This window comes from Acartia tonsa, chromosome 3, assembly GCF_053477335.1.
Source record: "Acartia tonsa isolate MP-2025a chromosome 3, ASM5347733v1, whole genome shotgun sequence".
Lineage (NCBI taxonomy): Eukaryota > Metazoa > Arthropoda > Copepoda > Calanoida > Acartiidae > Acartia > Acartia tonsa.
Window position 1 is genome coordinate 58,148,537 of NC_137262.1, and position 24,327 is coordinate 58,172,863.

The 24,327-nt window shown below is 30.9% G+C and overlaps 2 protein-coding genes across 4 annotated transcripts in view; one reads left to right on the forward strand and one right to left on the reverse strand.

Annotated features, from left to right (window-relative positions):
• LOC145314679 (large ribosomal subunit protein bL20-like) overlaps positions 1-24,327 on the forward strand; it is a 184,246-nt gene that overhangs the window by 58,902 nt on the left and 101,017 nt on the right. The gene's annotated exons all lie outside the window — the stretch shown is intronic.
• On the reverse strand, positions 106-24,254 carry LOC145314676 (protein FAM50A). 2 transcript variants are annotated; one of them, XR_013877842.1, is made up of 14 exons: positions 24,124-24,254; positions 23,434-23,496; positions 22,415-22,483; positions 21,454-21,580; positions 21,046-21,111; positions 20,014-20,117; positions 19,664-19,726; positions 19,086-19,184; positions 16,682-16,789; positions 16,247-16,345; positions 13,669-13,742; positions 4,504-4,600; positions 323-531; positions 106-197 (listed from the first exon to the last, which is right to left on the reverse strand). XR_013877842.1 is itself a non-coding variant. In XM_080154689.1 (13 exons), exons 1-13 carry the CDS (start codon positions 24,178-24,180, stop codon positions 403-405), a joined length of 1,155 nt encoding a protein of 384 aa, XP_080010815.1. In that variant the 5' UTR covers positions 24,181-24,254; the 3' UTR covers positions 106-402. The 2 variants fall into 2 exon arrangements, 1 of the variants encoding a protein (XP_080010815.1); XM_080154689.1 differs by having other exon boundaries at positions 106-531.

The following is a 24,327-nucleotide window of genomic DNA, read 5'->3' on the forward strand; positions in this document are numbered from 1 at the left end:
AAAATCTTAAAAATTGACGATTTTATGTTCATTTGTTTAAAAAATAGAATTTGTCCGGTTTTATTTGCCCCACCCTGTATATATTTATTGTCCAATGTCTTATCCCTGAGTTTTATATATAGCATGAAATTTGTGCTATTATTCAAAGTTACAAACAAATGCGGGTATAGTTATTTATCGCAACGTATTACAGACAGCTTTCCGCGGATAATAAAATAAAAAATTGTATGATGATAAAATTAGTTATGTTAGCGCATGCCTTATCTATCTATGATTTTTATTTCAATATTTGTGGGAAAATGTCTGTAATTCGATGCTACACATGATGTCTAAGAACCGGTTCTATTCATGCGGACATTAATCGGTTTCAAAACTATACTGGAAAAATATTCATGGACACTTTTATCTAAAGCTTTTAGCTTGATAATGCATCTCACAGACTGTGGACTTGGAACATTTACACATGCCCCTGCAGCCTCCAGCACTGGAACCTTTGGCCAACTTGGTCAGGACGTTGTCATCACCTGGAGCCTAAATACAAAGGATATTTGTCAGAAACAATATCAAATTAAACAATTGAAAAGTTTATTTTGTAGACTTTCGCAGAGAGGAGGAATTATTATCATAGATGCATAGATGTATTAATTAGACAACTACCTGTCATGCTCCTTCTATTATTCTACTTTAATTTTTAACTACCCCCATCTAAATTATTTGAAATTTTGAAAACTTCCTAGGTGAAAACTAAGATTCTTTCAAATATTCATAAAAAGTTCTTTTCATAAATAATAAAAAAAAAAGATTGAATGGGCAATTTAAATTAATCTTTGAATGAATTCCCATACATTGGGGAAGTAAATCTATTTATTGGCTATTGTCTTATCCCTTTAGATCCCTGAAACATTCTCTTGTTGCAAATATTTTGCATTAACAAAGTTGTAGTAAGTAGGTTATCTTTGTTAATGACAAATCCTTATTAATTACCAGATTATATGTGCAGCAATGTGCATTTACAAGAGAGATAATTATAATCAGGGAGGGAGGGGACATTGGGCTCTTTATTACACTTCTCCCCAAAGTCTTAAATTAATGTTTTCCCATTCGTTGGCTTAACAACCATGGGGAATTTTATTTAATTTTGATTTGTTTGTTAATGTTTATTTAGTTGAGTGTCCAAACATTTCAACCATTAATTGTAATCTACAGAAGGGCAATTGTGGGTTTTATCATTGGGGATGTAAACCAATTTATCAGCCAGTGCCTTATCCCTTTAGATCCCTGTGAATCTATGTAGATATGAAGTTAGGTTATTGCAATATGCTTTATGCAGAAAATTATAAAGTTATTGATTAAAGAATAGATTTTAATTACTTTACAAAAGCATACATATATAATTTATAATAACAAAGAAATTTAAATAAAAAAGTAACTGTTTTTTATTTTTATGTTCTCTAATAAGGTGAAACAATTTACCATTCTAGAGAAACAAAAATTCATGTTAGCAAGCTGAATTGACGACAATTTTTCTCCTTTCATAAAATCCACTTATATTCTACAGCCATTTTTACAAAAAATTCAAGTTCTACCACATTTAGTAAAACTTACTTAATTTGGTTAGCTCTAATAATAGGATAATCAAGAACAAATATAAGTTTAACAAGATATCAAGAACAGGACCTATGCAAAGTATACATACTTCAAAGTTACGCCCCTAGCATCTAAGGGCTCTGTTATCGAAGGGGTAGGGAGGGGGCAAAAATAGCCTAAAACTATTCCAAAACTTAAATCTATAAATAGATATCCTAAAACTATTCAAAAAATTAAATCTAGAAATAAATAGCCATAAACCATCCCAGTACCTGAGAGGCTTCCCTAAAATTAAAAACGTAATCGGTGCAAAAGGTATCAAAATCTTAAGCTTTAGACAAAAAGAACCTTAGTACTTAAAATAAAAGGGTTTAAGTGCATTATTCAATCCTAATTAAACAGTATTAAAATAATATCTCAATTAAGTAAATTAAACTTTCTCTCAAAAGAAAAAATGCATAAAAAATAATCGTCTTATTAACAAAGAGTAATGAAATTTTTCTGAATAAAACCTGACTATTTTTGCATATTTGGAGAATATATTAAGATAAGGAAATTAGAATGGTCAGTTAACCCAATTAATTTCAATAAATTGCAAATATTTAAAGTAAAAAATCAAATAAAAGTTTCCTGTTAAGGATTCAAATTACTTTTTATTGGATACTAAAAATAAATATGTAAATCACGAATTTTTAATACGTAGTTTTTTAAACATTCTTGCTATACGGGTGACTCTATAATCTGCTTTAAAAAAAAAACTATCTTTAAAACAAAGGTCAAATGATTATAATTTTGAGTAAAAAGTATTTTTTTTAAACTAAAAATTCTGGGCTTTTTTCATTATCTTCAACCAAATCAAAACTATAATTTACCGAAAAGGGATTACTTCTTAAAGAGCTTTTTTGTTTGAAAACAACCCCCCTTACCTTTTTAGATAAAATTATAAGCAAAGTAAAGAATCTAAATTAATTAATATTATAATTGTAAAGAAAAGTTAGACAAACCTAACAGAGAGAGAGAGAGAGAGAGAGAGAGAGACATTGGGCTGTTTATTTCACTAGTACCTAAAGTTTTATTATAATAATGTTTTCTTAATCATTGGCTTAACAACTTTGGGGACTTGAATTTTGATTGGTTTTCGCATTAAAATCAGTGTTTAAACGTTACAACCACTAATTTTAATCTACAGAAGGGAAATTTTGTGTATCATAATTGGGGATGTACGTCATTTTATTGGACATTATCATATCCCTTTAGATCCATGAACAAACCTAACCTTTACAAAATAGTTATACAAGAGTAGAACCTTACATATCAAAACAAATTACATTTACATCTCGGTGCATTATAAACTTTCTTCTTTTTTGCAACAATATTTGTTACAAAAAATAAATATTACTAGTGGTGCTACATTACAATTAACACCTTTCGGTTTTGGGTCACGTGTCATTTTTCTTTTTGAATATTTGCGTTAGTATATCTTCAGAGATGATCTAAAGGGATAAAACAATGGCCTATAAATTGATGTACATCCCCAATATTAATACACAAAAATACCTAATCACGTGTTATTTTTCTTTTTGCTTATTTGCGTTACTACATCTTAAAATTTTGATTAAGAATGAAAAAAATTGCACATTTTGTCTATGTATTTTCTAGTTATGAATTAACTTTGCAAAACTACTTTGTTCGTTTGGCAAATTGTTCGTTCTTGTTGTAATTTACAAATACATAATATAATTTTTTTATATTTTGAATGAACTATTTCAATAGTAGAAACGTTTCAAAACAATGAACTGTATACCTAAACAATTCGTTCAATGCATCTTTTTAGTTTTTATTATATGTATAAAAGGGGGGGTTTTTAATGCAACCATATCGTAATCAGTGATTAAATGACACTTAGAATTCGAATTTTGATCTGAAATTTTGCATGAATAATCCTTGGTAGGTCTTTTTTCCCTAAATGGAACAAAAAGTTGAAAAAGAACCGATTAACGGCTGGCGGCTCAGCCGTTTTGCCAATTTTTGCCCATCTTAAGAGCATATTAGTCACGAAACCTATCTCCACATAATACTTTTTCTCGCTCAAAAACCTTATCAAACGGTTCTAGCCGGTAGCTGTTTGTACTAGAAATTTAAAATATGGTTATTGCTATCATTTAACATGAATTAAACCAAAAATATGTTTTAAAAGGTTGATTCCTACGTAATTAATGATGAATTTGCCCTGAAAATAGGCAAAAAACGGCTATTTCCAACTTTTTTCGATTTAGGGAAAATAGACCTACCAAGGATTACTCATGAAAAATTTCAGATCGAAATTCGAGTTCTAAGTGCCATTTAATCATTGATTACGAGATGATTGCATTAAAAAAAAACCCTTATGTTCTAAAATTAAATACGGAGATTTATTTAGTTTATTGGTGTTATATAAACGAACCAAGTTTTATACTGGATGCTCTTTGACAAAAAAAATCAACTTTACATCTTAAATAGCAATGCGTTACAGACTGACGGACAAACAGAAAAAAAGATAATAAGTCAACTGTTAAATAAACAACGAATTTTATACCCTTCAAGTAAAGAACAGATAAAACAAAGGCTGTAGTTAATTATATAGGAGCTACGCTGCTTCCATTAACAAATTTAAAACTCGTAAAACCTTTTCCTCTGTTGGTTTTTACAGGGAGGGAGGGTACATTGGGACATTTAATACACATATTCTCAAAGTTTTATAATATCGTTTTCTTATTACGTTTGTGGAATTTGATTGGTTGGTTCATTTAGTTGAGTGTCTAAACGTTTCAACAACTAATTGTAAGCTACATAAGGTTTTTTTTGTGTATCATCATTGGGGGATGTATATCAATTTATCTGCTATTGTCTTATCACTTTTTATGCCTGGGCTTTTACCTTTTCCTCTGTTGGTTGGAATACACTGGTTTTTGTGGTGAAATCTAATTTGTTTTCATTCTGCTGGTACACTCGGGTTGGGTCATACGGCTCCCATCTAAATTAATAATATCCTATAATATTCTGCTGGTACACTCGGGTTGGGTCATATGGCTCCCATCTAAATTAATAATATCCTATAATATTCTGCTGGTACACTCGGGTTGGGTCGTATGGCTCCCATCTAAATTAATAATATCCTAAACCCAGAACCATTTCATTATGCAATCTACATTTTCTTGGATATTTTGTCTACGGTAGTCCATAAGTGTACAGCTTTACAATATATTGTTTCTATTTGTTAAAGCAACAGGTATGATAAAAGAAAAAGATTCTTTTTAAAGTAAAATGCTTATATTTCAATCAAAATCTATATTTTTGTATTTTTTACCGATCCACTTCATTATGCAAATCAAAAGAAAATCAATGGGAAAACGTTTGTTTTGCCCTTTTCTCCACTTTTGAAAATTAATTCTGATAAAATAACAATTTTTTAAGGGATTTATGCATTAACTATAATGAAAAACAGTTTAAGGTAGATTTTAATGATTTTTCTAAATAAGAAATAATTGAAAAAAAGAAATTCTATCACTATCACTTTAGAGGACAGCTGCCGACCTCCAGTCTTATGGATGAAGCTAAATACATGTTAAAAATAAAAATTAGCCTGAAAAGTATACAAAAATGTTTTTAGATGTGTTAAAAAAATCCATTTTAAAATCTTGATTTTGAGGATGATGGCCTTTAAGATGCTCTTACTGGTGGTGATGGTGAGCTAAATGTTATCAAAGTGCATGCCCATGAAGAAAACTTATATATTGAACTATGGTCCAATTTTTGTAATCATAGCAGCCTCCAGCCAAGCAATATTAAAAAAGAAAAAAATTGCAATTTTAATTACTAAAATTTATAAAGTAAATAATGTTGTTTTTAGATAATGGGTATATATCATGTCGAGAGGCTCCATTGGATAAAATGGCGCGTGAAGCGTGTCGCAATTTTTTTACACCATCTTGGGTTCTGGAATCCTTTTGGTTTTTTTTATCATAACATCTAAAAACGGTTTTATGCAATTTTTCTACTCTTAGATACTAAAACTAATATTTTTTGGAAATGAATTGCTACCAAGTTCTTGATCTTGATAACCATAGGCTTTTAGTTAAGTAGCGTTTGGGGGATGGTGCATTTTGAATTAAAATTAATTAAAAAAATAAATAAATTTCCAATAAAAGTTGCACTATCAGAAAATCTCACTTTATCTGGAATTATCTGGTTTTTCAACCTTAAAGTGTCACAACTATAAAATTGAATTAATTGCTCATTGTCCCCTCCCTTCCTCCCTGTCTACTGGTACTGTGGTGGTTTTTAGGTTATTTTTAGTAGGTGGAAAATCACCCCTTATGAAAATATTTTTACTATTACTCTTTTAAAAACTTAATGTGGAATTGGATTTTCGACTTCCCCCTGCACCTTGCCCTCTTTCCTCAAGTAGCCCTATATAACTCTAGGGGCGCAGCCGCTAGTAGTAAATAATAGGAATAATAACCTAACAAGGAACATAATGTCCAGAATTAGCACACCAATCTATGAAGTTAAACTAACACTGCACATAGGGGCAACAAGGGGCAACAATTCACCACCCCCAAATCAAGTTTTAAACATTCTATGAGTATTATCATACCCAATGTACATCAGATTTCAAAGGAATCGTAAAAATACGCTTTTTAAGTAAGCATTCTAATGCATGGAAGTCAAGAAATGCAAAAATTTTCTTACAGAAAAAGGCATACTTTTTGTGTTTCACCAACAATTTTAAAAGTATCATAAAATCTCTTAGAATTAACGTAATTAGACAAAATAACTTCTGACGAGTCATGCATTACATATATTTTGACAGTATAAAAGAAAAAAACACAAATTGAAGAAATTAGTCCTAAATAATTCTAGTTGAAGTCAAGATTTTAGTTTTTATTTGTTTGTTTTTTAATCAACATTTAAGAAGACAGTAAGAGGAAACGTGTTTTCGCCGGGTGTCGCCGGCTAAAAAAACGATATTTGATTACCCAAAGACATATTTTAATCGCCAGTACTGGTTTCATTTACCCCCCCGCGCCCCCGTAGGGGTTTTTAGCCCGTTTTCTGAACGTGGGTGCACGAAAAGCTTGTAAGAAAAGGCGTTTAAATGCGCTTTTAAAGTCAAAACTTAAGATATAATTCAAATAAATAAAAGACACAAAAACATAGACATATTGTGAAATATTTATTCTGACTTAGAGTTAAAGTTAATAATAAATATTTTCAAGTTCTATTGCACTAAATGTTTGATGTTTTAATGTAACTAAATAATCGTTTCTATAGATTATTACAAATATCAGGGATCTAAAGGGATAAGACAAAGGTCAATAAATTGTTGTACATCCCCAATGATAATACACAAAATTACCCCTTGTGTAGATTAAAGTTAATAGTTAAAACGTTTGAACACACAACTGTAAAACTTTGGGGACTAGTGTTATAAACAGCCCAATGTCCCCTACCTCACTGCGGAAAGGTAAAGTTAATATGCAAATAACGTGAGGTTCTTATAATCATTCTAAATTGGAATTAGCAAGTAGTCTTCTGTCTGTCTATTGGTAATGCTTTTTTTTAAAATTATGTAGTTACAGGGTATTCATGCTTAAAGTCAGCAGTTTTATTTAGAAAGGGAGGGGACTGTTAATTACACTAGTCCCCAAACTTCAAAGTTTTATAATAACGTTTTTATATTCGTTAGCATAAGAACTTCAGGAAATTTAATTGATTTTTTATTGGTTGGTTCATTAAGATGAGTGTCAAAACTTTTCAACCACTAATTGTCATCTACAGACAAATAATTTTGTAATATAATTTATTAAATATGTATCAATATTGGGGATGTACATATTAATCGGTTATTGTTTTGTTCCTTAGATCCCTAGGTGTTCATATATAATAAAAAGTAGCTTGATGTCTGTTTGTCTGTCCGCCCATCCCTTAAGATCTCGCTAACCACTAAACTGATTGAATTCTACTCTTCAGGGAATATATCTACTTGTCCTGTGGTTGTTTAAAGATCTTTTTCAAAAATAAAAATCCTCCTCAATTTTTTCATATTTCTATAATTAGGGTCGGTCCGTCCGTACGTCTGGTACAGTTAGTTTTTTTACTTAACTTAAACAGGCTAGAATTGTCCTATCGATCTCAAACTTTTCATGCTGATTTCTACAACAGTTAGGTACGACTTAGAAAGCACAGCAACTCTATAATCGTTACCAGAAAGTCCGTACATTCATTTATAACAAGCTGATTTTTACTTTTTTGACAACAAATAATGGTTTTGAATGTTAAAAATATCCTATTAATCTGATTTTTTGAATACTGATTCCTATTTCAATAACGTCTATTGTTATAAGCGAAGCATCTCTATAATCAAGTCCTAAAAACGTCAGTATGTAACATGTATTTAATCAGTTTTAATTACAATTTTGTATAGACATGCATTAATATTCAGTTCTGACACTTCAAAAGTGTTAATGTTCGTTTGTCCTTCCATTTCAGAGCTTCGCTTCTTTCATGGATGTTGTCATCCTTGTTTAATTACCTCTTGGGGCAAATCCCCTAGAGGCTAGGGGCGAAGCCGCTAGTGTACATATAAACAGTAAACAAGAATCATAATATCATTATAAATATAGATATTAGTTAATAAAAATTTATGTTAATCATGCCCACATTTATAATGGATTTATTAAACATAAAAATAAAGTGAAACTTGTAGCTTGCTAAAATAAGGATCCCCATCCACCCCCATTTACACCATCCCCTCCCCTCCTACTGAAATGAATTCCATGACCCCAAATTTGACACTTTGAACACTAAAATCAGACTACAATTAACCTAGTTACACTTTAAAGGGCCCAAAAAGCTAGTGATAGGGTAGCAGCGCTACTAAAAAATTCTCATATTGCTCTGATAACCAAAACCCCTATTTAGACATTTTAAACACGAAATTCAAGATAGTTGATAAATAGATAGATGGATAGGTAGATGAATAGATATATGGATAGATAGATGGATAAGTAAATGGATAGACAGATGGATAGATGGATGGATAGATAGAGGGATAGATTGATGGATGGATAAATTGATAGTTGATGGATAAAGAGATGAATAGTTGATGGATAGATAGATGGATCGATATATAGATGAATAGAGAGAGATGGATAGAGAGATGGATAGATAGATGGATAGATAGATGGATAGATAGATGGATAGATAGATGGATAGATAGATGGATAGATAGATGGATAGATGGATAGATAGATGGATAGATAGATGGATAGATAGATGGATAGATAGATGGATAGATAGATGGATAGATAGATGGATAGATAGATGGATAGACAGATGGATAGATATATGGATAGATAGATGAATAGTTGATGGATAGATAGATGGATCGATATATAGATGAATAGAGAGAGATGGATAGAGAGATGGATAGATAGATGGATAGATAGATGGATAGATAGATGGATAGATAGATGGATAGATAGATGGATAGATAGATGGATAGATAGATGGATAGATAGATGGATAGATGGATAGATAGATGGATAGATGGATAGATAGATGGATAGATAGATGGATAGATAGATGGATAGATAGATGGATAGACAGATGGATAGATATATGGATAGATAGATGGATAGATAGATGGATAGATAGATGGATAGATAGATGGATAGATAGATGGATAGCTAGATGGATGGACAGATGGATAGATATATAGATAGATAGATGGATAGATTGATGGATAGATAGATGGATAGAGTAAGAGGGGGGGCTATTTTCGGGAGGGGTTAATCTGGTAATTTTATATCTACCTTCATAAAATGACCTTTATCTCCATGTTCCTTTCAAATGACAGAAAAAAACATAAAAGCAAATTTGTTTGTTGTTAAATTACCTACAAAAAAATATAAAATGAAATTTTTGTGAGATGAATTTTAAGGGTACTAAATAATTAAATCCCCTTTTTGGTTGATTTGCCCCAATGTGCACTGTAAAGAAATACACAAGGGTTGAGTTTTATTTTTTTTCTTTCAGAAAAGCCTCCCTTTGACCATAACTTTAGAGGTCATGCTAATTTGTTCTGTTGTTAATAGGTATAAAAAAGTGATTGTTAAGGTCGGGTGTGAAAAAATAACCGGATCATTTAGTTTATGGTAAAATTTTGCAACAATCGATTTTTAAAGAATTAGAAATTTAAAGGAGTCAAACGGCCAAACTGCTGAATATTATATTATAGATATCTAGTTTTAATTTTCAAAAATTGTAAGCTTTGTTAAGAGTTTACATGTACTTGTCCTGTTAAATTAAGTTCCTCAAGGCAAAAAAAGAGTTATTTAGTGGCTGGTTTAGTATAAAATTATGGCCCAAAGCAAACTTAAACCAGGAAACCATGACAATTTAAAAGTGTTCACAAAAAGCAACAAAATTGTGAGAATAGTTGTTTCTCGTATTATAAACAGCTTTCCGCGGATATAAAATGAACAAATATAAGATTAAAACCAGTTTTTATTAGCCCCGACATGCTGAAGGCACGGGCTAAACAAACTGGTTTTAATCTAATGATTGTACATTTTTATATTCGTAGAAAAATGTATATAATACGTTGCTAGACATAGTTTTTTCGTTTGGCTGAGAACCGGTTCTAATCCATCGGATATTGATCAATTTCGAATGTATACGAGAAAACTTTATAAAAAATCATTCTGTGCTGTTATAATACTTAACTAATGGCTGTGCCCCTAATTATGGTCTTTGTTCTAAGGAGAGGGGGCGGGGTTCAGAAAATGTAGCCTAACTCCATCAAAAAAATTAAATTAAAACTAAGTTAAACCTAAGTCTAGTGATGGTTGACGCACTATAAAATCTTACTACTTCATATAGTAAAATTGCGATAATTTCATAATTCGCTAATTTCAAAGTTTCCCGGATATGTAACAATGCTAGAACACCAATTACATGCCCTTTGATTTTTCCCATGCTTGGGGTGAATATTTTTGTGCCTGGGGCAAATCTTATTATGCCTAGGGACACAAAAAGTATATCTTCTTTTACACATGGGTGAACAGTAACACGCATGGTGTTCATGTAAGACATTAAATAATTTTCCAGTAAGGCTTCGAAACCGATTTAGAACCAGTTCTCAGCCATACTGAAAACTCATGTATAGCATCGTATTAAAAACAATTTTCTACAAATATTGAAACAAAAATCATAAAATCAATTTAAGTTTTGTTTGCCTGGGCCATCGGCCCCTCGGCGCTAACAAAACTAGCTCTAATCTTATGATAATTTATTTTAATATCAGTGGAAAGTTGACTATAATACGATACAATAAATAACTGATTATATTTCTACAAGGAATATAATATTTAGTGGTTTTAAAACTCATATTTAAACTATTTATATAATCTATGGTAAATTTTGACATTCGCTAAAAAACAACAATATTATCTTACGATATTGTGTGAACACTGAACATGTTTATAATAAACATCCGTTAAGAATTTAATCTTACACACTTGGTTTAACTTATTTTGCCCTGGGATATAAATTTCTTTCCTTTTTAGTCGTGTAGCTACTCTACAATTCACGTTGTCTGGTCGTCCTAGCTTACACCAACAACGAAAATAATTCGGGGAAAAATCATGAAACCCATACGTGTCGTTGGGGGGGGGGGGGGGGGAGGGGACCAGGGTGGGCATACAAAAAACCCACCCAGGGTTTTTTAAAAAAAAAACAAAAAAAAACCTTAAAACCCAGGGTTTTAAGGGTTTTTTTTGGGTTGGGTTGGGCTGGGCTTTTTAAAAAAAACCCTGGGTTTTTCCCCACCCTGGAGGGGACACTTAAAAAAATTGACGACTTTTCTTTTATCTTCCCCCCAAAAGTCATTTTAGATTTATTTAACTTGCCTTTAGCATCTCGGGGCTAAAAAAACTGGCTTTAATCTTATAATTGTACTCTTTTTTATCCGCTGAAAGCTGTTCATAATACGATGAGATAAATAACTATCTATTCGATAATTTTTTATAAAAGCATTGCTATATCTTATTATCAAAATTGTCCTTGAAAATTAGAAATTTATATGAAATGTATGAAGATTAAAATAATGAATTTTCTTTTAATTAATTCTGGTGTAATTTGCAGGGCTCGGCAGCCGTGCATAACCCTCAAATTTAAAACAGTTTGTGTGCATAAAAAATTTCCAAAAAGATGGTTTTTCTGTTTAGGAACCGGTTTAGACATCCAGCTAAAGGGGTAGTTTCATGAAATGCATTTGAACTTAATTTAGTGAACCGCATATTTTTTGCTAGTTAATGGGTTAAACTATATTCATATGGCATATATTTGAAAGAATTTCAATTTTCTACCACGTAGTTTTGAAAATATCAAGACTTGAAAATCGTCTTTTTGTGATATGTGCAATTTAAAAAGACGATTTTCAAGTCTTGATATTCTAAAAACTATGTGGTAGAAAATTGAAATTCTTTCAATTATATGCCATATAAATGCAGTTTAACCAATTAACCAGGAAAAAATATGCGGTTCACTAAATTAAGTTCAAATGCATTTCGTGAAACTACCCCTTTTTAATTTAAAATATAACAAGTTCAATGAAGCTTACACGCAGCTGACATGCAGCTGCCGAGCCCTGGTAATTTGAAGAGGCTTGTTGTCTGTGAAAAGTTTTCAAAGTGTGCTAATTTGTTATATAACTTTGATATTATGTAAGACAATATTATTGTGTCAGAGGTATAGTTGCAAATCCTTACAATAAAGTAACAGGATGTCTCCCGATCGGGTTCTACTTAACAACAAGGTAGCTTCTCATAGGTCCAGAGAAGTTTTTTAACGATTTTTGGGGAAGGTATTTTAACCCTCCCAATAAAAGATGACTCCCCACTCCAAAATAATTTTTTTCTGTTTAAAACTCAAATTGAAATTGAGGGGTCAACTTTTCCTTTACCTCTAGAGGTTCTAGCGGCGTTGTCGCAAGTATGTAAAACTTTGCAGTTAAAAACTTGCTTTGATTGATACTGAAGCTTTAGACCTCTCAATTAGAATTTAGCAGGACCATATGATGTAGTCTTTTAAGAGAAGATTCATATTAGTCTGCTAGTAGCTTTTATAGGTATATATTTTTAACGAAATTAAGCAATATTTTAAAAACTAAATTACAAGTTTTAATATTTTGCAATTGTTATAAGGGCAGGCAACTTTATAATTTTCCTATTTTCATTTTACTAAATCATATATGTAAATGTAAATATCATAATTTTAAAAATATTATTTTTCGCAGGGGCAAACATGTTTGCTTATATCATATTAACCTTAGAATAAATAATTAATTTTAGTTTATCATTCTATCTTATTGGTTATTATTTATACGCCCTTATGTAAGCATCCATCTATCTATCTGTCTTATACCTTCAATTTATATATTTTTGTTTTTTCTAAGTATCTTTGTATCAATCTTTCTATCTATATATCTATGTCTCCATCTATCTATTTGTCCATCTAATTTAAAACTTACATTAAAGTAGGAAAAATATGTTTGTTTCTCTCATACAAACTTCTTTATATCTATCTATCTATCTATGTGTCTATATGAATTGTCCATCTATCTATCTATATCTATGTGTCCATCTACCTATCTATATATCTATCTGTCTACTAACCTAGACGCAGGGAAAATATGTTTGTTTCTCTTATACCAACTTCTGAGTATCTATCTATCTATTTATCTATGTGTCCATCTATCTCATACCAACTTCTGAGTATCTATGGATCGATCTATTTATCTATATTTCTATATACCTATCCATCCATCCATCTATCTATCTATAAATATATCTATCTATCTACAAATCCATCCATCTATCTATCTACTAACCTAGAAGCAGGGAAAATATGTTTGTTTTTCTCATACCAACTTCTGAGTATCTATCTATCTACATATCTATGTGTCCATCTATCTATGTGTCTATATGTCCATCTATCTATTTATATACCTATATATCAATCTATCTATCTACTCACCTAGAAGCAGGGAAAATATGTTTGTTTCTCTCATACCAACTTCTGAGTACAACTTTGCCTGCGTGAGTTTCATCCTACACAAATATTAATAATGTTTATTCAATACAAATATATATTAAATAAATAATAGCAAATTTTAAAAAATTTTTATCTCAACTTTAAAGATATCAAAAAATGTAAAAATTTTCCAGGTATCTTAAAGGATAAGAAAATGGACTGCAAATTGGTGCAGATTTACCAGGTAGGGAGGGGACATTGGATTGTTTGCTACCCTAGTACCCAAAGTTTGATAGTGACGTTTACTTATTCGTTGGCTTAACAACATTGATAACTTCATTTATTTGAGTGTCCTAACGTTTCAACCAATAATTGTGATAATTTAGGAAGTATATTAATTTATCGGTCATTGTCTTATCCCTTAAGATCCCTGAGATTTACGAAATAATATTAAGAAAAATCAATCCATTTAAAAATTTTGACAAGCATTATTGTAGGATTTTAAGACAAGGTTTTCGTAAAAGAAATAAATATATTTTTGTTTTTAAGAGGGGATAATTCGGTATTGAACACAGCTAAGAATAATAACTTAGCTAATTTTAAAAACAAACATAAAAAAAAATAATAGATAAAATATAATAACAAAATTTAATACCCCTTTTCCAGGCTAAATGCTCGAGATTGACTTATTTTACACATGTTTTCTTTAGTCAAGCTTTTGCTGTGCAGCATTTTATTTTAGCTATTCCAGGTTATTTAAATGCCTTCTTGTGCTTCTTATGAACATCAAAACTTACTTTTTCACCATGTCTTAATCTAACATCAAAACTTACTTTTTTGACAGTAGTATCATGTCTTAATGGTAACATCATATGAACATCAAAACTTACTTTTTCAACAGTAACATCATGTCTTAATCTAACATCATCATAAACATCAAAACTTACTTTTTCAACAGTAGCATCATGTCCTTATCTAACATCATCATGAACATCAAAACTAACTTTTTCAACAGTAGCATCATGTCTTAATCTAACATCATCATGAACATCAAAACTAACTTTTTCAACAGTAGCATCATGTCTTAATCTAACATCATCATGAACATCAAAACTAACTTTTTCAACAGTAGCATCATGTCTTAATCTAACATCATGTCTTAAATTTTAATCTAACATCATTATGGACATCAAAACTAACTTTTTCAACAATAGCATCATGTTCTAATCTAACATCATCATGGATATCAAAACTTACTTTTTCTACAGTAGCATCATGTCTTAATCTAACATCATCATGAACATCAAAACTTACTTTTTCAACAGTGGCATCATTTCTTAATCTAACATCATCATGAACATCAAAACTTACTTTTTCAACAGTAGCATCATGTCTTAATCTAACATCATCATGAACATCAAAACTTACTTTTTCAACAGTAGCATCATGTCTTAATATAACATCATCATGGACATCAAAACTTACTTTTTTAACAGTAGCATCATGTCTTAATCTAACATCATTAAGAACATCAAAACTTACTTTTTCAACAGTAGCATCATGTCTTAATCTAACATCATTAAGAACATCAAAACTTACTTTTTCAACAGTAGCATCATGTCTTAATCTAACATCATCATGAACATCAAAACTTACTTTTTCAACATTAGCATCATGTCTTAATCTAACATCATCATGAACATCAAAACTAACTTTTTCAACAGTAGCATCATGTCTTAATCTAACATCACCATGAACATCAAAACTTACTTTTTCAACAGTAGCATCATGTCTTAATCTAACATCAAAACTAACTTTTTCAACAGTAGCATCATGTCTTAATCTAACATCATCATGAACATCAAAACTAACTTTTTCAACAGTAGCATCATGTCTTAATCTAACATCATCATGAACATCAAAACTAACTTTTTCAACAGTAGCATCATGTCTTAATCTAACATCATGTCTTAAATTTTAATCTAACATCATTATGGACATCAAAACTAACTTTTTCAACAATAGCATCATGTTCTAATCTAACATCATCATGGATATCAAAACTTACTTTTTCTACAGTAGCATCATGTCTTAATCTAACATCATCATGAACATCAAAACTTACTTTTTCAACAGTGGCATCATTTCTTAATCTAACATCATCATGAACATCAAAACTTACTTTTTCAACAGTAGCATCATGTCTTAATCTAACATCATCATGAACATCAAAACTTACTTTTTCAACAGTAGCATCATGTCTTAATATAACATCATCATGGACATCAAAACTTACTTTTTTAACAGTAGCATCATGTCTTAATCTAACATCATTAAGAACATCAAAACTTACTTTTTCAACAGTAGCATCATGTCTTAATCTAACATCATTAAGAACATCAAAACTTACTTTTTCAACAGTAGCATCATGTCTTAATCTAACATCATCATGAACATCAAAACTTACTTTTTCAACATTAGCATCATGTCTTAATCTAACATCATCATGAACATCAAAACTAACTTTTTCAACAGTAGCATCATGTCTTAATCTAACATCACCATGAACATCAAAACTTACTTTTTCAACAGTAGCATCATGTCTTAATCTAACATCATCATGAACATCAAAACAAAACAGGGGTCCAGATTTGCCCATAGCTCGGGATACTATAAAGTCCTGAAATAGAATATGTAAGTACTATTGTTTAACATATTTTAGTGGTGAAGTTCCATGAAGAGTATTACTGTTTATTAGTTGGTTTCAAATGTATTTTGATTAAGTTAAAACTGTTTAGGTAAACAGTTCATTATTGTTTAACAAAAGAAAATCAAATTTTTGCAATTAGTTTCTGTCTGCTTTTAAATTATGTTATTTTTCAGAATGGCTCATTATCTGTACTGATCTGTATTGTATAATAATGTATTGAATCGTATTATAGAGCCTTTTCCAGTGCTTTTCAAAATATTAATGGAGGTTGTCATTTTTATTTTCATTATGTAGGTAGGTACTTACATAAAAAGTGTTGTGTTGGGGTATAATGAGATCTTCTTTGACAAACATGAGTTGATCAGCTGTTACTATTTTCAACTCGGGAAACTCGGCTCTTATTGTTTCTAATACCTAGATAGATAGATAGATAAATGTGTAAGTATAGATGTATTGTATAATCAAGACAACTACCTGGCCTAAGTGGTGGATGCCCCTTCGTCTGCTAGGAAATTAAGGGGGGGGGGGGAGTTATGACACATTTGCTTAAACCTGGTATATAGGCATTATCTTTGGACTGAGAGAGATAAAATCATTCTTATAGGATGAATTTTCCCAAGTTTTAAGATTTTTTTGGATAGGCCTTCAGGTGGTCTCTGTACAGGTAAAAAAAATATGCATCTTTTTGAACGTTATTCGCACATTTGAAGAAAAAACATGCATATTTTGTTTCATAAGCTGACCTCTAACTCTTAAAAAATTTTTTTTTTCATTTTTACCTATAATCTCAGTCCAAAAATATTATATACCAGGTTTACTCAAATGTGTCAGAACTTCCCCCCCCCCCCCCTCTTAATGTTTTTTTTTGTAGGGACACGGCTGTGTTTATATTTCCGATGCTATTAGCTGATTTGAAAGACCCAACACAAAATCGGGACAGAGTCTCAGCCCTGTGAGCAGTCATATATAGCTCATTCCTCCTCTATTCTTTTACTTTAATAGATATAAAAATATATTTTTAGACTTAATTGAAAAAAGAAGAGAGCTTATACATGCCGAGGACAATTGTGTTCAATGGAAGCGAAGCTTAAACATAAAGTTAGAGGTTGGTCAATTGAAAAAAAAGATCACTGACCTTTCGTACAGACATACAAATTTCAATAATAATGCGCGATACAAAATGAAAATCAGGTAAAAACTATAAACCTTTTTTTCACAGGCCTAAAAATTAGCGGACACATAAAGACGATAGCCTATAGAGTAGCACCTATATCAAATATAAGAAGCACTAGTAAAATCTTTTCCAATGACGTTAAATAATTTTTGCAAATCAATTAAAGATTTTTTTCTATTATATTTTTTGCGAATTTGTTTTTATAAAGCTTCTTCTTTTTACTAGTTTATTATTATTAAGTAGGCGATAATAGAAGATTTATAATATATTTGCAAAACTATTGTAAAGCTTCTTAATGGATTAGGTATCTAATTTTATTCTTTACTAACTTATATCATAAAAGTTTATATTGCAATTATCAAGTTTTTAAAGCAGATTATTCCTAGATTAAATGATTTAGGTTTTACATGTGTTTAAATAAGCATTTCTATGTTAATTTAAGTTATGATTTAAAAACAATAAGACGCGTAAAAAGCAATGTAAAGAAAAACATTTTTGCTTCTACATTTTTTTTACTCATTAGTCTCTTTTTCCAGCGGTTTCCCTCAAAAGTTTTTTGTGCGTTAGTGTTTTACCTTAAATTTAGATAAATATAATAAACACAGAACAGCCCTGCAGAATTATAGACCATCGAAGGGGTTAGGCATAAAAAAACACAAACTAAGGGGGGGGGGGGTGTTAATGCAACCATCTCGTAATCAATGTATAACTGGCACTTAGAATTCGAATTTGGATCTGAAATTTTGCATGAGTAATCCTTGATAGGTCTATTTTCCCTAAATCGAACAAAAAGTTGAAAAAGTAACGGCTCAGCTGTTCAGCCGTTTTTTTGCTATTTTTAGGGCAAATCTGTCATAAATTACGTAGGAATCAACTTTTTGAACCATGATTTTGCTTTAAATCATGTGAAAATGTAAATGATTTTTTAGATTTCTAGTACCAGCAACTACCGACTAGAACCGTTTGAAAACGTTTTGGAGCGGAAAAGAGTATTATGTGGAGAGAGGTTTCGTGATGGATTTCCCTTGAAAATACCCAAAAAATGGCTAAACGGCTGAGCCGCAAGGCGTTAGTCGCTACTTTTCCAACTTTTTGTTCGATTTAGGGAAAATAAACCTACCAAGGATTACTCATGCAAAATTTCAGATTAAAACTCTAATTCTAAGTGCCATTTAAACATTGATTACGAGATGGTTGCATTACCCCCCCCCCCCCTCCCCCTTTACTCAACAATAATGGGGACAGGTGAGTTTTCTACACTAACAAGCACTATGAGGGAAACACTCTTTTCCCGGCACCATCCAATTTACTTTCAGCAGGGTTAACAAAACCCTCCATAATACATAATTTTGTTTTATTATTTCTTTAGTCATACATAAACAAATATTTATCAAACTTATTTTATGTTTAGTTTTAGGTATTTGAAAGAATAAATGTATAATCCAGACAACTACCTGGCCCAATTGATGGACACTTTTTGTCTGCTAGCAAATTGCTTTGTTCTTTTACTTTAATGTTGAAAATAAATAATCTCACCTTAACCAAAAATTGATAAACCGTATTCCCCTTCTTGACATAAATACTTTTTCTATGTCCTGATCCGTCCCAATAACTGTAGATAATCTCAACATCCTCTTCCTAGGTTTCAACAGTTATATAACTTTTTTGTATTAATATGTATTCTTATTTAGACTTATAAATTAATTTACTTAAACAGAAGAAATAACAGGGTAGATGCCTATTAGGTATGGTTTTTTAAAATCCATAACAGATCTATATTGATTTAGGTTAAATACCATAGAACAAAAGCAAGAATTTGAACATGTTTTAAAAGGTGAGAAAAGAAAACCACACTACAAACTATGAAAGCTATTGTTTTTATCCTGGTCAGTTAGTAGTTTATATTTTTTAGGGAAGGGAGAAAATATTTGCAGGGATGGAGAGGTATCCTCCACAAAAAATTAAATCATTTCTGCACCTATAAGAAGCTTCACTGTAAAGGAGAACCATATCGGAACAACGACAGCGAGATCCTTAGTTACACACACACACACACAGACATCCTGTTACAAGCCTTTGCTATAGTTGTAAATTGATTAAAAATTTAATAACTGTTCCTTAATAAGCTTCTGTTTCTGTTCCCACTCCTTCCTCAATTCTTCTCTCATTCTGTTCTCCTATACAAATACAAAACAATTAAGGGGGACATTAATAAACAAGGATGACCGCATATATAACTTAAGTAGCGAGGCAAAAAATTCATGGATGGACAAACGGACTAAGTGAATAATATAGCAAAAAATCTGTGAAGTTCAGTAAAAGAGAAAAATAAAAAGAAGATTGATTGATGTAATTGTTATCAACAAAGAAATAATCAATAATTACTAGAAGTGTTACTTTTGACAGAAGGAAGGAAATATTTTCAAATTTATTAGCATATGAGTAAAAATATGACAGTAAATACCTCATCGTCTCTATCTTTGTCGGGTAGAAACTTTGTATCAACAGAAGGATCCATGCCTAATCTTTTCTTTTTTGGTGGAGATTCCTCTTGTTCCTCTTCACACCCTAGTAATAATAATAACTTTGTATTAACAGAAAGATCCATTCCTAATCTTTTCTTTTTTGGTGGAGATTCCTCTTGTTCTTCTTCACGTTCACATCCTAGTAATAATAATAATAATAACAACAGAAAGATCCATGCCTAATCTTTTCTTTTTTGGTGGAGATTCCTCTTGTTCTTCTTCACACCCTAGTAATAATAATAACTTTGTATCAACAGAAGGATCCATTCATAATCTTTTCTTTTTTGGTGGAGATTCCTCTTGTTCTTCTTCACACCCTAGTAATAATAATAACTTTGTATTAACAGAAGGATCCATTCCTAATCTTTTCTTTTTAGGTGGAGATTCCTCTTGTTCTTCTTCACACCCTAGTAATAATAATAACTTTGTATTAACAGAAGGATCCATGCCTAATCTTTTCTTTTTTGGTGGAGATTCCTCTTGTTCTTCTTCACACCCTAGTAATATTAATAACTCCTGTAATTTATGCCATTTTAATTCTAATATGATGACAACTTTCACATTCGCAAAAATAATTTAGGAGACAAAACATTGTATACATGTAATATTCATAGCCAAATACGTTTCATGTTTACATATTTAAACTTTTCAGTAGATTTAGAATAATCGTAGTTTATATATACCATTCTAATAAAAGTTTTTTTTTGTCTGTAGCTCGAGATTACAAATACTACTTCCGAATGAATTTTTCATCTACACGAGCTTCACAAAGGTCCTGGCTTGGTTTAAGGCTATTCATCCATTCATTTCTGTGTGTAAGGGGGAATGAAAACCCTTCTAAGACGAAATATTAAGAAGAACTGCCTCCTCCTTTTGTCACCCCCTCAATATTAATAAAATACACCCTATGAATTTACGTATACACCACTGTTTAAATAAATACACAAACAATCAAAAAATATAAAACTTACCTTCTTCTTCGTCCATGTTAAATGAAAGTGCTTGGATTTGTTTCTTTGCTTTAGCTTTTTTCTTCTCTGAAAATATTTCAATTATTAACAAAAAATAATTCCCAGTAGGTACCTATGGCTTCAAACCCGATCAATGTCTGTTGGATTAGAACCGGTTCTCAGCAATACTAAAAGATCATGAACAGCATCGTATTACAGACAGCTTTCTACAAATATTAAAATAGAAATCCTAAAACTGGTTTTAATCTTATAATGTTTCATTTTAACATCCGCGGAGAGCTGTCTAAAATATGATGCGATAAATAACAATTCTACCATCTAAAACACAAAAATAGCCCAGCACTTTAGATTCTAGTTTAAAGAAAGACATGTACAACTTTATCATATAATTTATAGATAGGTACCTACCTTTTTCTTTTTGTCTTTCTTTTTCAAGGATACGCTTTTCATTTTCTTTTTGGACTAGTTGCCTTTCTCTTTCTTGGATTACTCGTTCCTGGGTTTGTTTCATTTGGTCTATGGTCACAAGACCGATCTAAAATGAGATTAAAGTTTTTTAGATTAAAGAAAATATTTGGATCTACTGCAGTTCACGGTAAAATATTGCTGGTAACGAATATTGCCAAAAATTTATTAATTTTAAAGGCTGCTAGCTGCCAAACGGCTGAACGTACAGATCATATCCGCAAACTGTTTTAAGCAGCATAAGAAGGCCTACAAATAATCTGGAATAGCTATAAATCAATAATGCATAATTATCTCGCAGTGCAGAGAAATGCGCGTAAAAGGCCTATTTTGCGCGTTTTTTCTTTAGTGAAGCTTTCCCTGTGCATCATTGGATCTTGGCTATTTCAGATTATTTGTAGGCCTTCTTATACCGCCAAAAATGGTGTGCGGGTATGATCTGTACGTTCAGCCGTTTGGCAGCTAACAGCCTTTAAAATTTATAGATTTTAAGCAATATTCGTTACCAGCAATATTTTACCGTGAACTGCAGTAGATCCAAATATTTTACTTTTTGTGTACAACAAATTTACCCTTTAGTTCAATTGCAATGATACAATAAAACATTAAAGTAAATTTTTTCCCTTTGATTTTACATTGAAAAACTATAAAATATGAATTTCTTATGCTTTTAAACTTAAGACAATGGGACAATTTATAAGCATCATCAATGATAATAAACAAAATTATCCCTTCTTTTAATTAATAATATTATTTGAAAAGTTTAGACACTATTACTTTAAAACTAATCAAAATTAAAAAGTATACAAAGTTTTTAAGTTAACGAAACTTGGTTAAAAAACTTTAGGTACCATTGCAATTAACAGTCCAATGTCCCCAACCCTCCCTGACTAAAAGTACTTACTGTGCTAGCTTTTATCTCATTCTCAACAGAATCATAATGAGCTGAAAACTTGTTTTCCATCTTGTCAACCTAAAAAAATGAATTTTTTAGTACCTAGTCATTTTTAAAGTAGGTACCTAGTTATTTTAGGTAGGTACCTAATCATTTATAGCGATTATGTTATTTAGAGCATCTACCCTTAAAGAAAGCCTGTAAGAAATACACCGATCTAACTGCTGAAATATTGTCATGGTAAATGGAAAACTTTCAAAATTTTCATATACCTAAAATGTCATTTTAAAATGAATACCTACCTAAAACAAATTTGGGGTATTGGATCTACTAGTGACAGTCTTTCAGCAGTTAGATCGGTGTATTTCTTGCTGGGTTCTTTTAATTTTATTTTCTAAAGCATGGATGTTATTTAGAAAGCTTTATCTAATGCTGTTACTTTACCTTATACTTCTTTGTCCAGTGCTAAGATAGGTAGGTATTGAGCATTAAAATGTGTTTTAGTATTAAAATCGTTATTACAACTATTGAACTTTTGACACTATGGCTTGATTATCAAATGTAGGCAATTTTTTCAAACGGAAAAAAAGAAAAGAATTTTGAATAACAATATTATAACATCTAATCCTAATATAAAAAAATAATAATAATAGATCCATATTTTTTAGCATGTTATAATCCTTAGGTATACATAATCAAAGTAGCGCGCTTAGGGTAATGACAGGAGCCTATATTCAATTTTAAGGGAGTTGATTGCTCCCCTTCCTTCCCCCTTTACACCCCATTCATCATTTTGGCGTGCTCGGGGATTTAACTGGGGGGGGGGGCCTTAACATGTTCAATTTTACGAGGAGTGTTGACAACCTCAGTTACACATTAATGCAGCAAAACGAGTTTAAATTATCCTATATAATATATCATTATGGTTCATCTCAATAATCGCCTTTCTCAGGAAAAGCATATCCAAAAAGACGTATATCTCAAAAAAACCTATCTCAAAAAACGCTCATTATTATTTGTACTTATACCTTTAAGCTGTCAGCAAGCTTCTTCTTTCTGAATTCTGTCTCCTCGATTTCTCGAGCACGCTCCTAAAATAAAACAGAAAATTATAATATCTAGATATACTTCCCCTAATGAGGATATACTAAAATACCCCTTCTGTAGATCATCTCCCCTGATGTAACCCAACTATCACGAAACTCTTTTGAACTATGCATTTTACTTTATAATACCTAAGGAAGGATGTCTGGAGAATGAGAAAATTATTTGTGAAAACATTAGCACGCTAATAATTTGCAAACCCTATAAAAAAAATAATAAGTCCCAAAAGTTACAAGCTAATGAACAGCATAACGATCAGAAAAGGTATTTTACAGTTTCATTTCCTTAAATCCTTATCGAACCATCTTTAACAAACTGCATTAATTTAAATAAAAAAACTCTTCATTAAATCCATCTGTTACTCTTATTTTCAGATTTAACTTATAAAATTATGATTTATTCCCCAATAATGATCAATATAATGATCCTTTCTTGGTTGCAAACGTCCAATAATAATATAAGTCGAATAATATTGCGTGGTTTAAAAATTCTAGTACTAGTACAATATTTTTCCACCCTCCCTGAACATAATATGATCTAACCAATTGCTCCTATATCACATTTTCAAACTCCAAAGCCTATCTAATCAATAGTAGCACTCTGAATATTTTTACCTTTCCAAGCCTAGCGGCCCTCATCCCATCCGATGCTTGTCCTCCGTAAGATGCCATTATGTACTTATTTTAGTAAATTTAATATATATTTTGTACTCTCAAACGTACAATAGGTAATCTATAATTATTCTGAAATTAAATCTATGATACAAACATCTACAATAGTAAAATAATGATAATAGAATTATTTATAAAAGAAACATA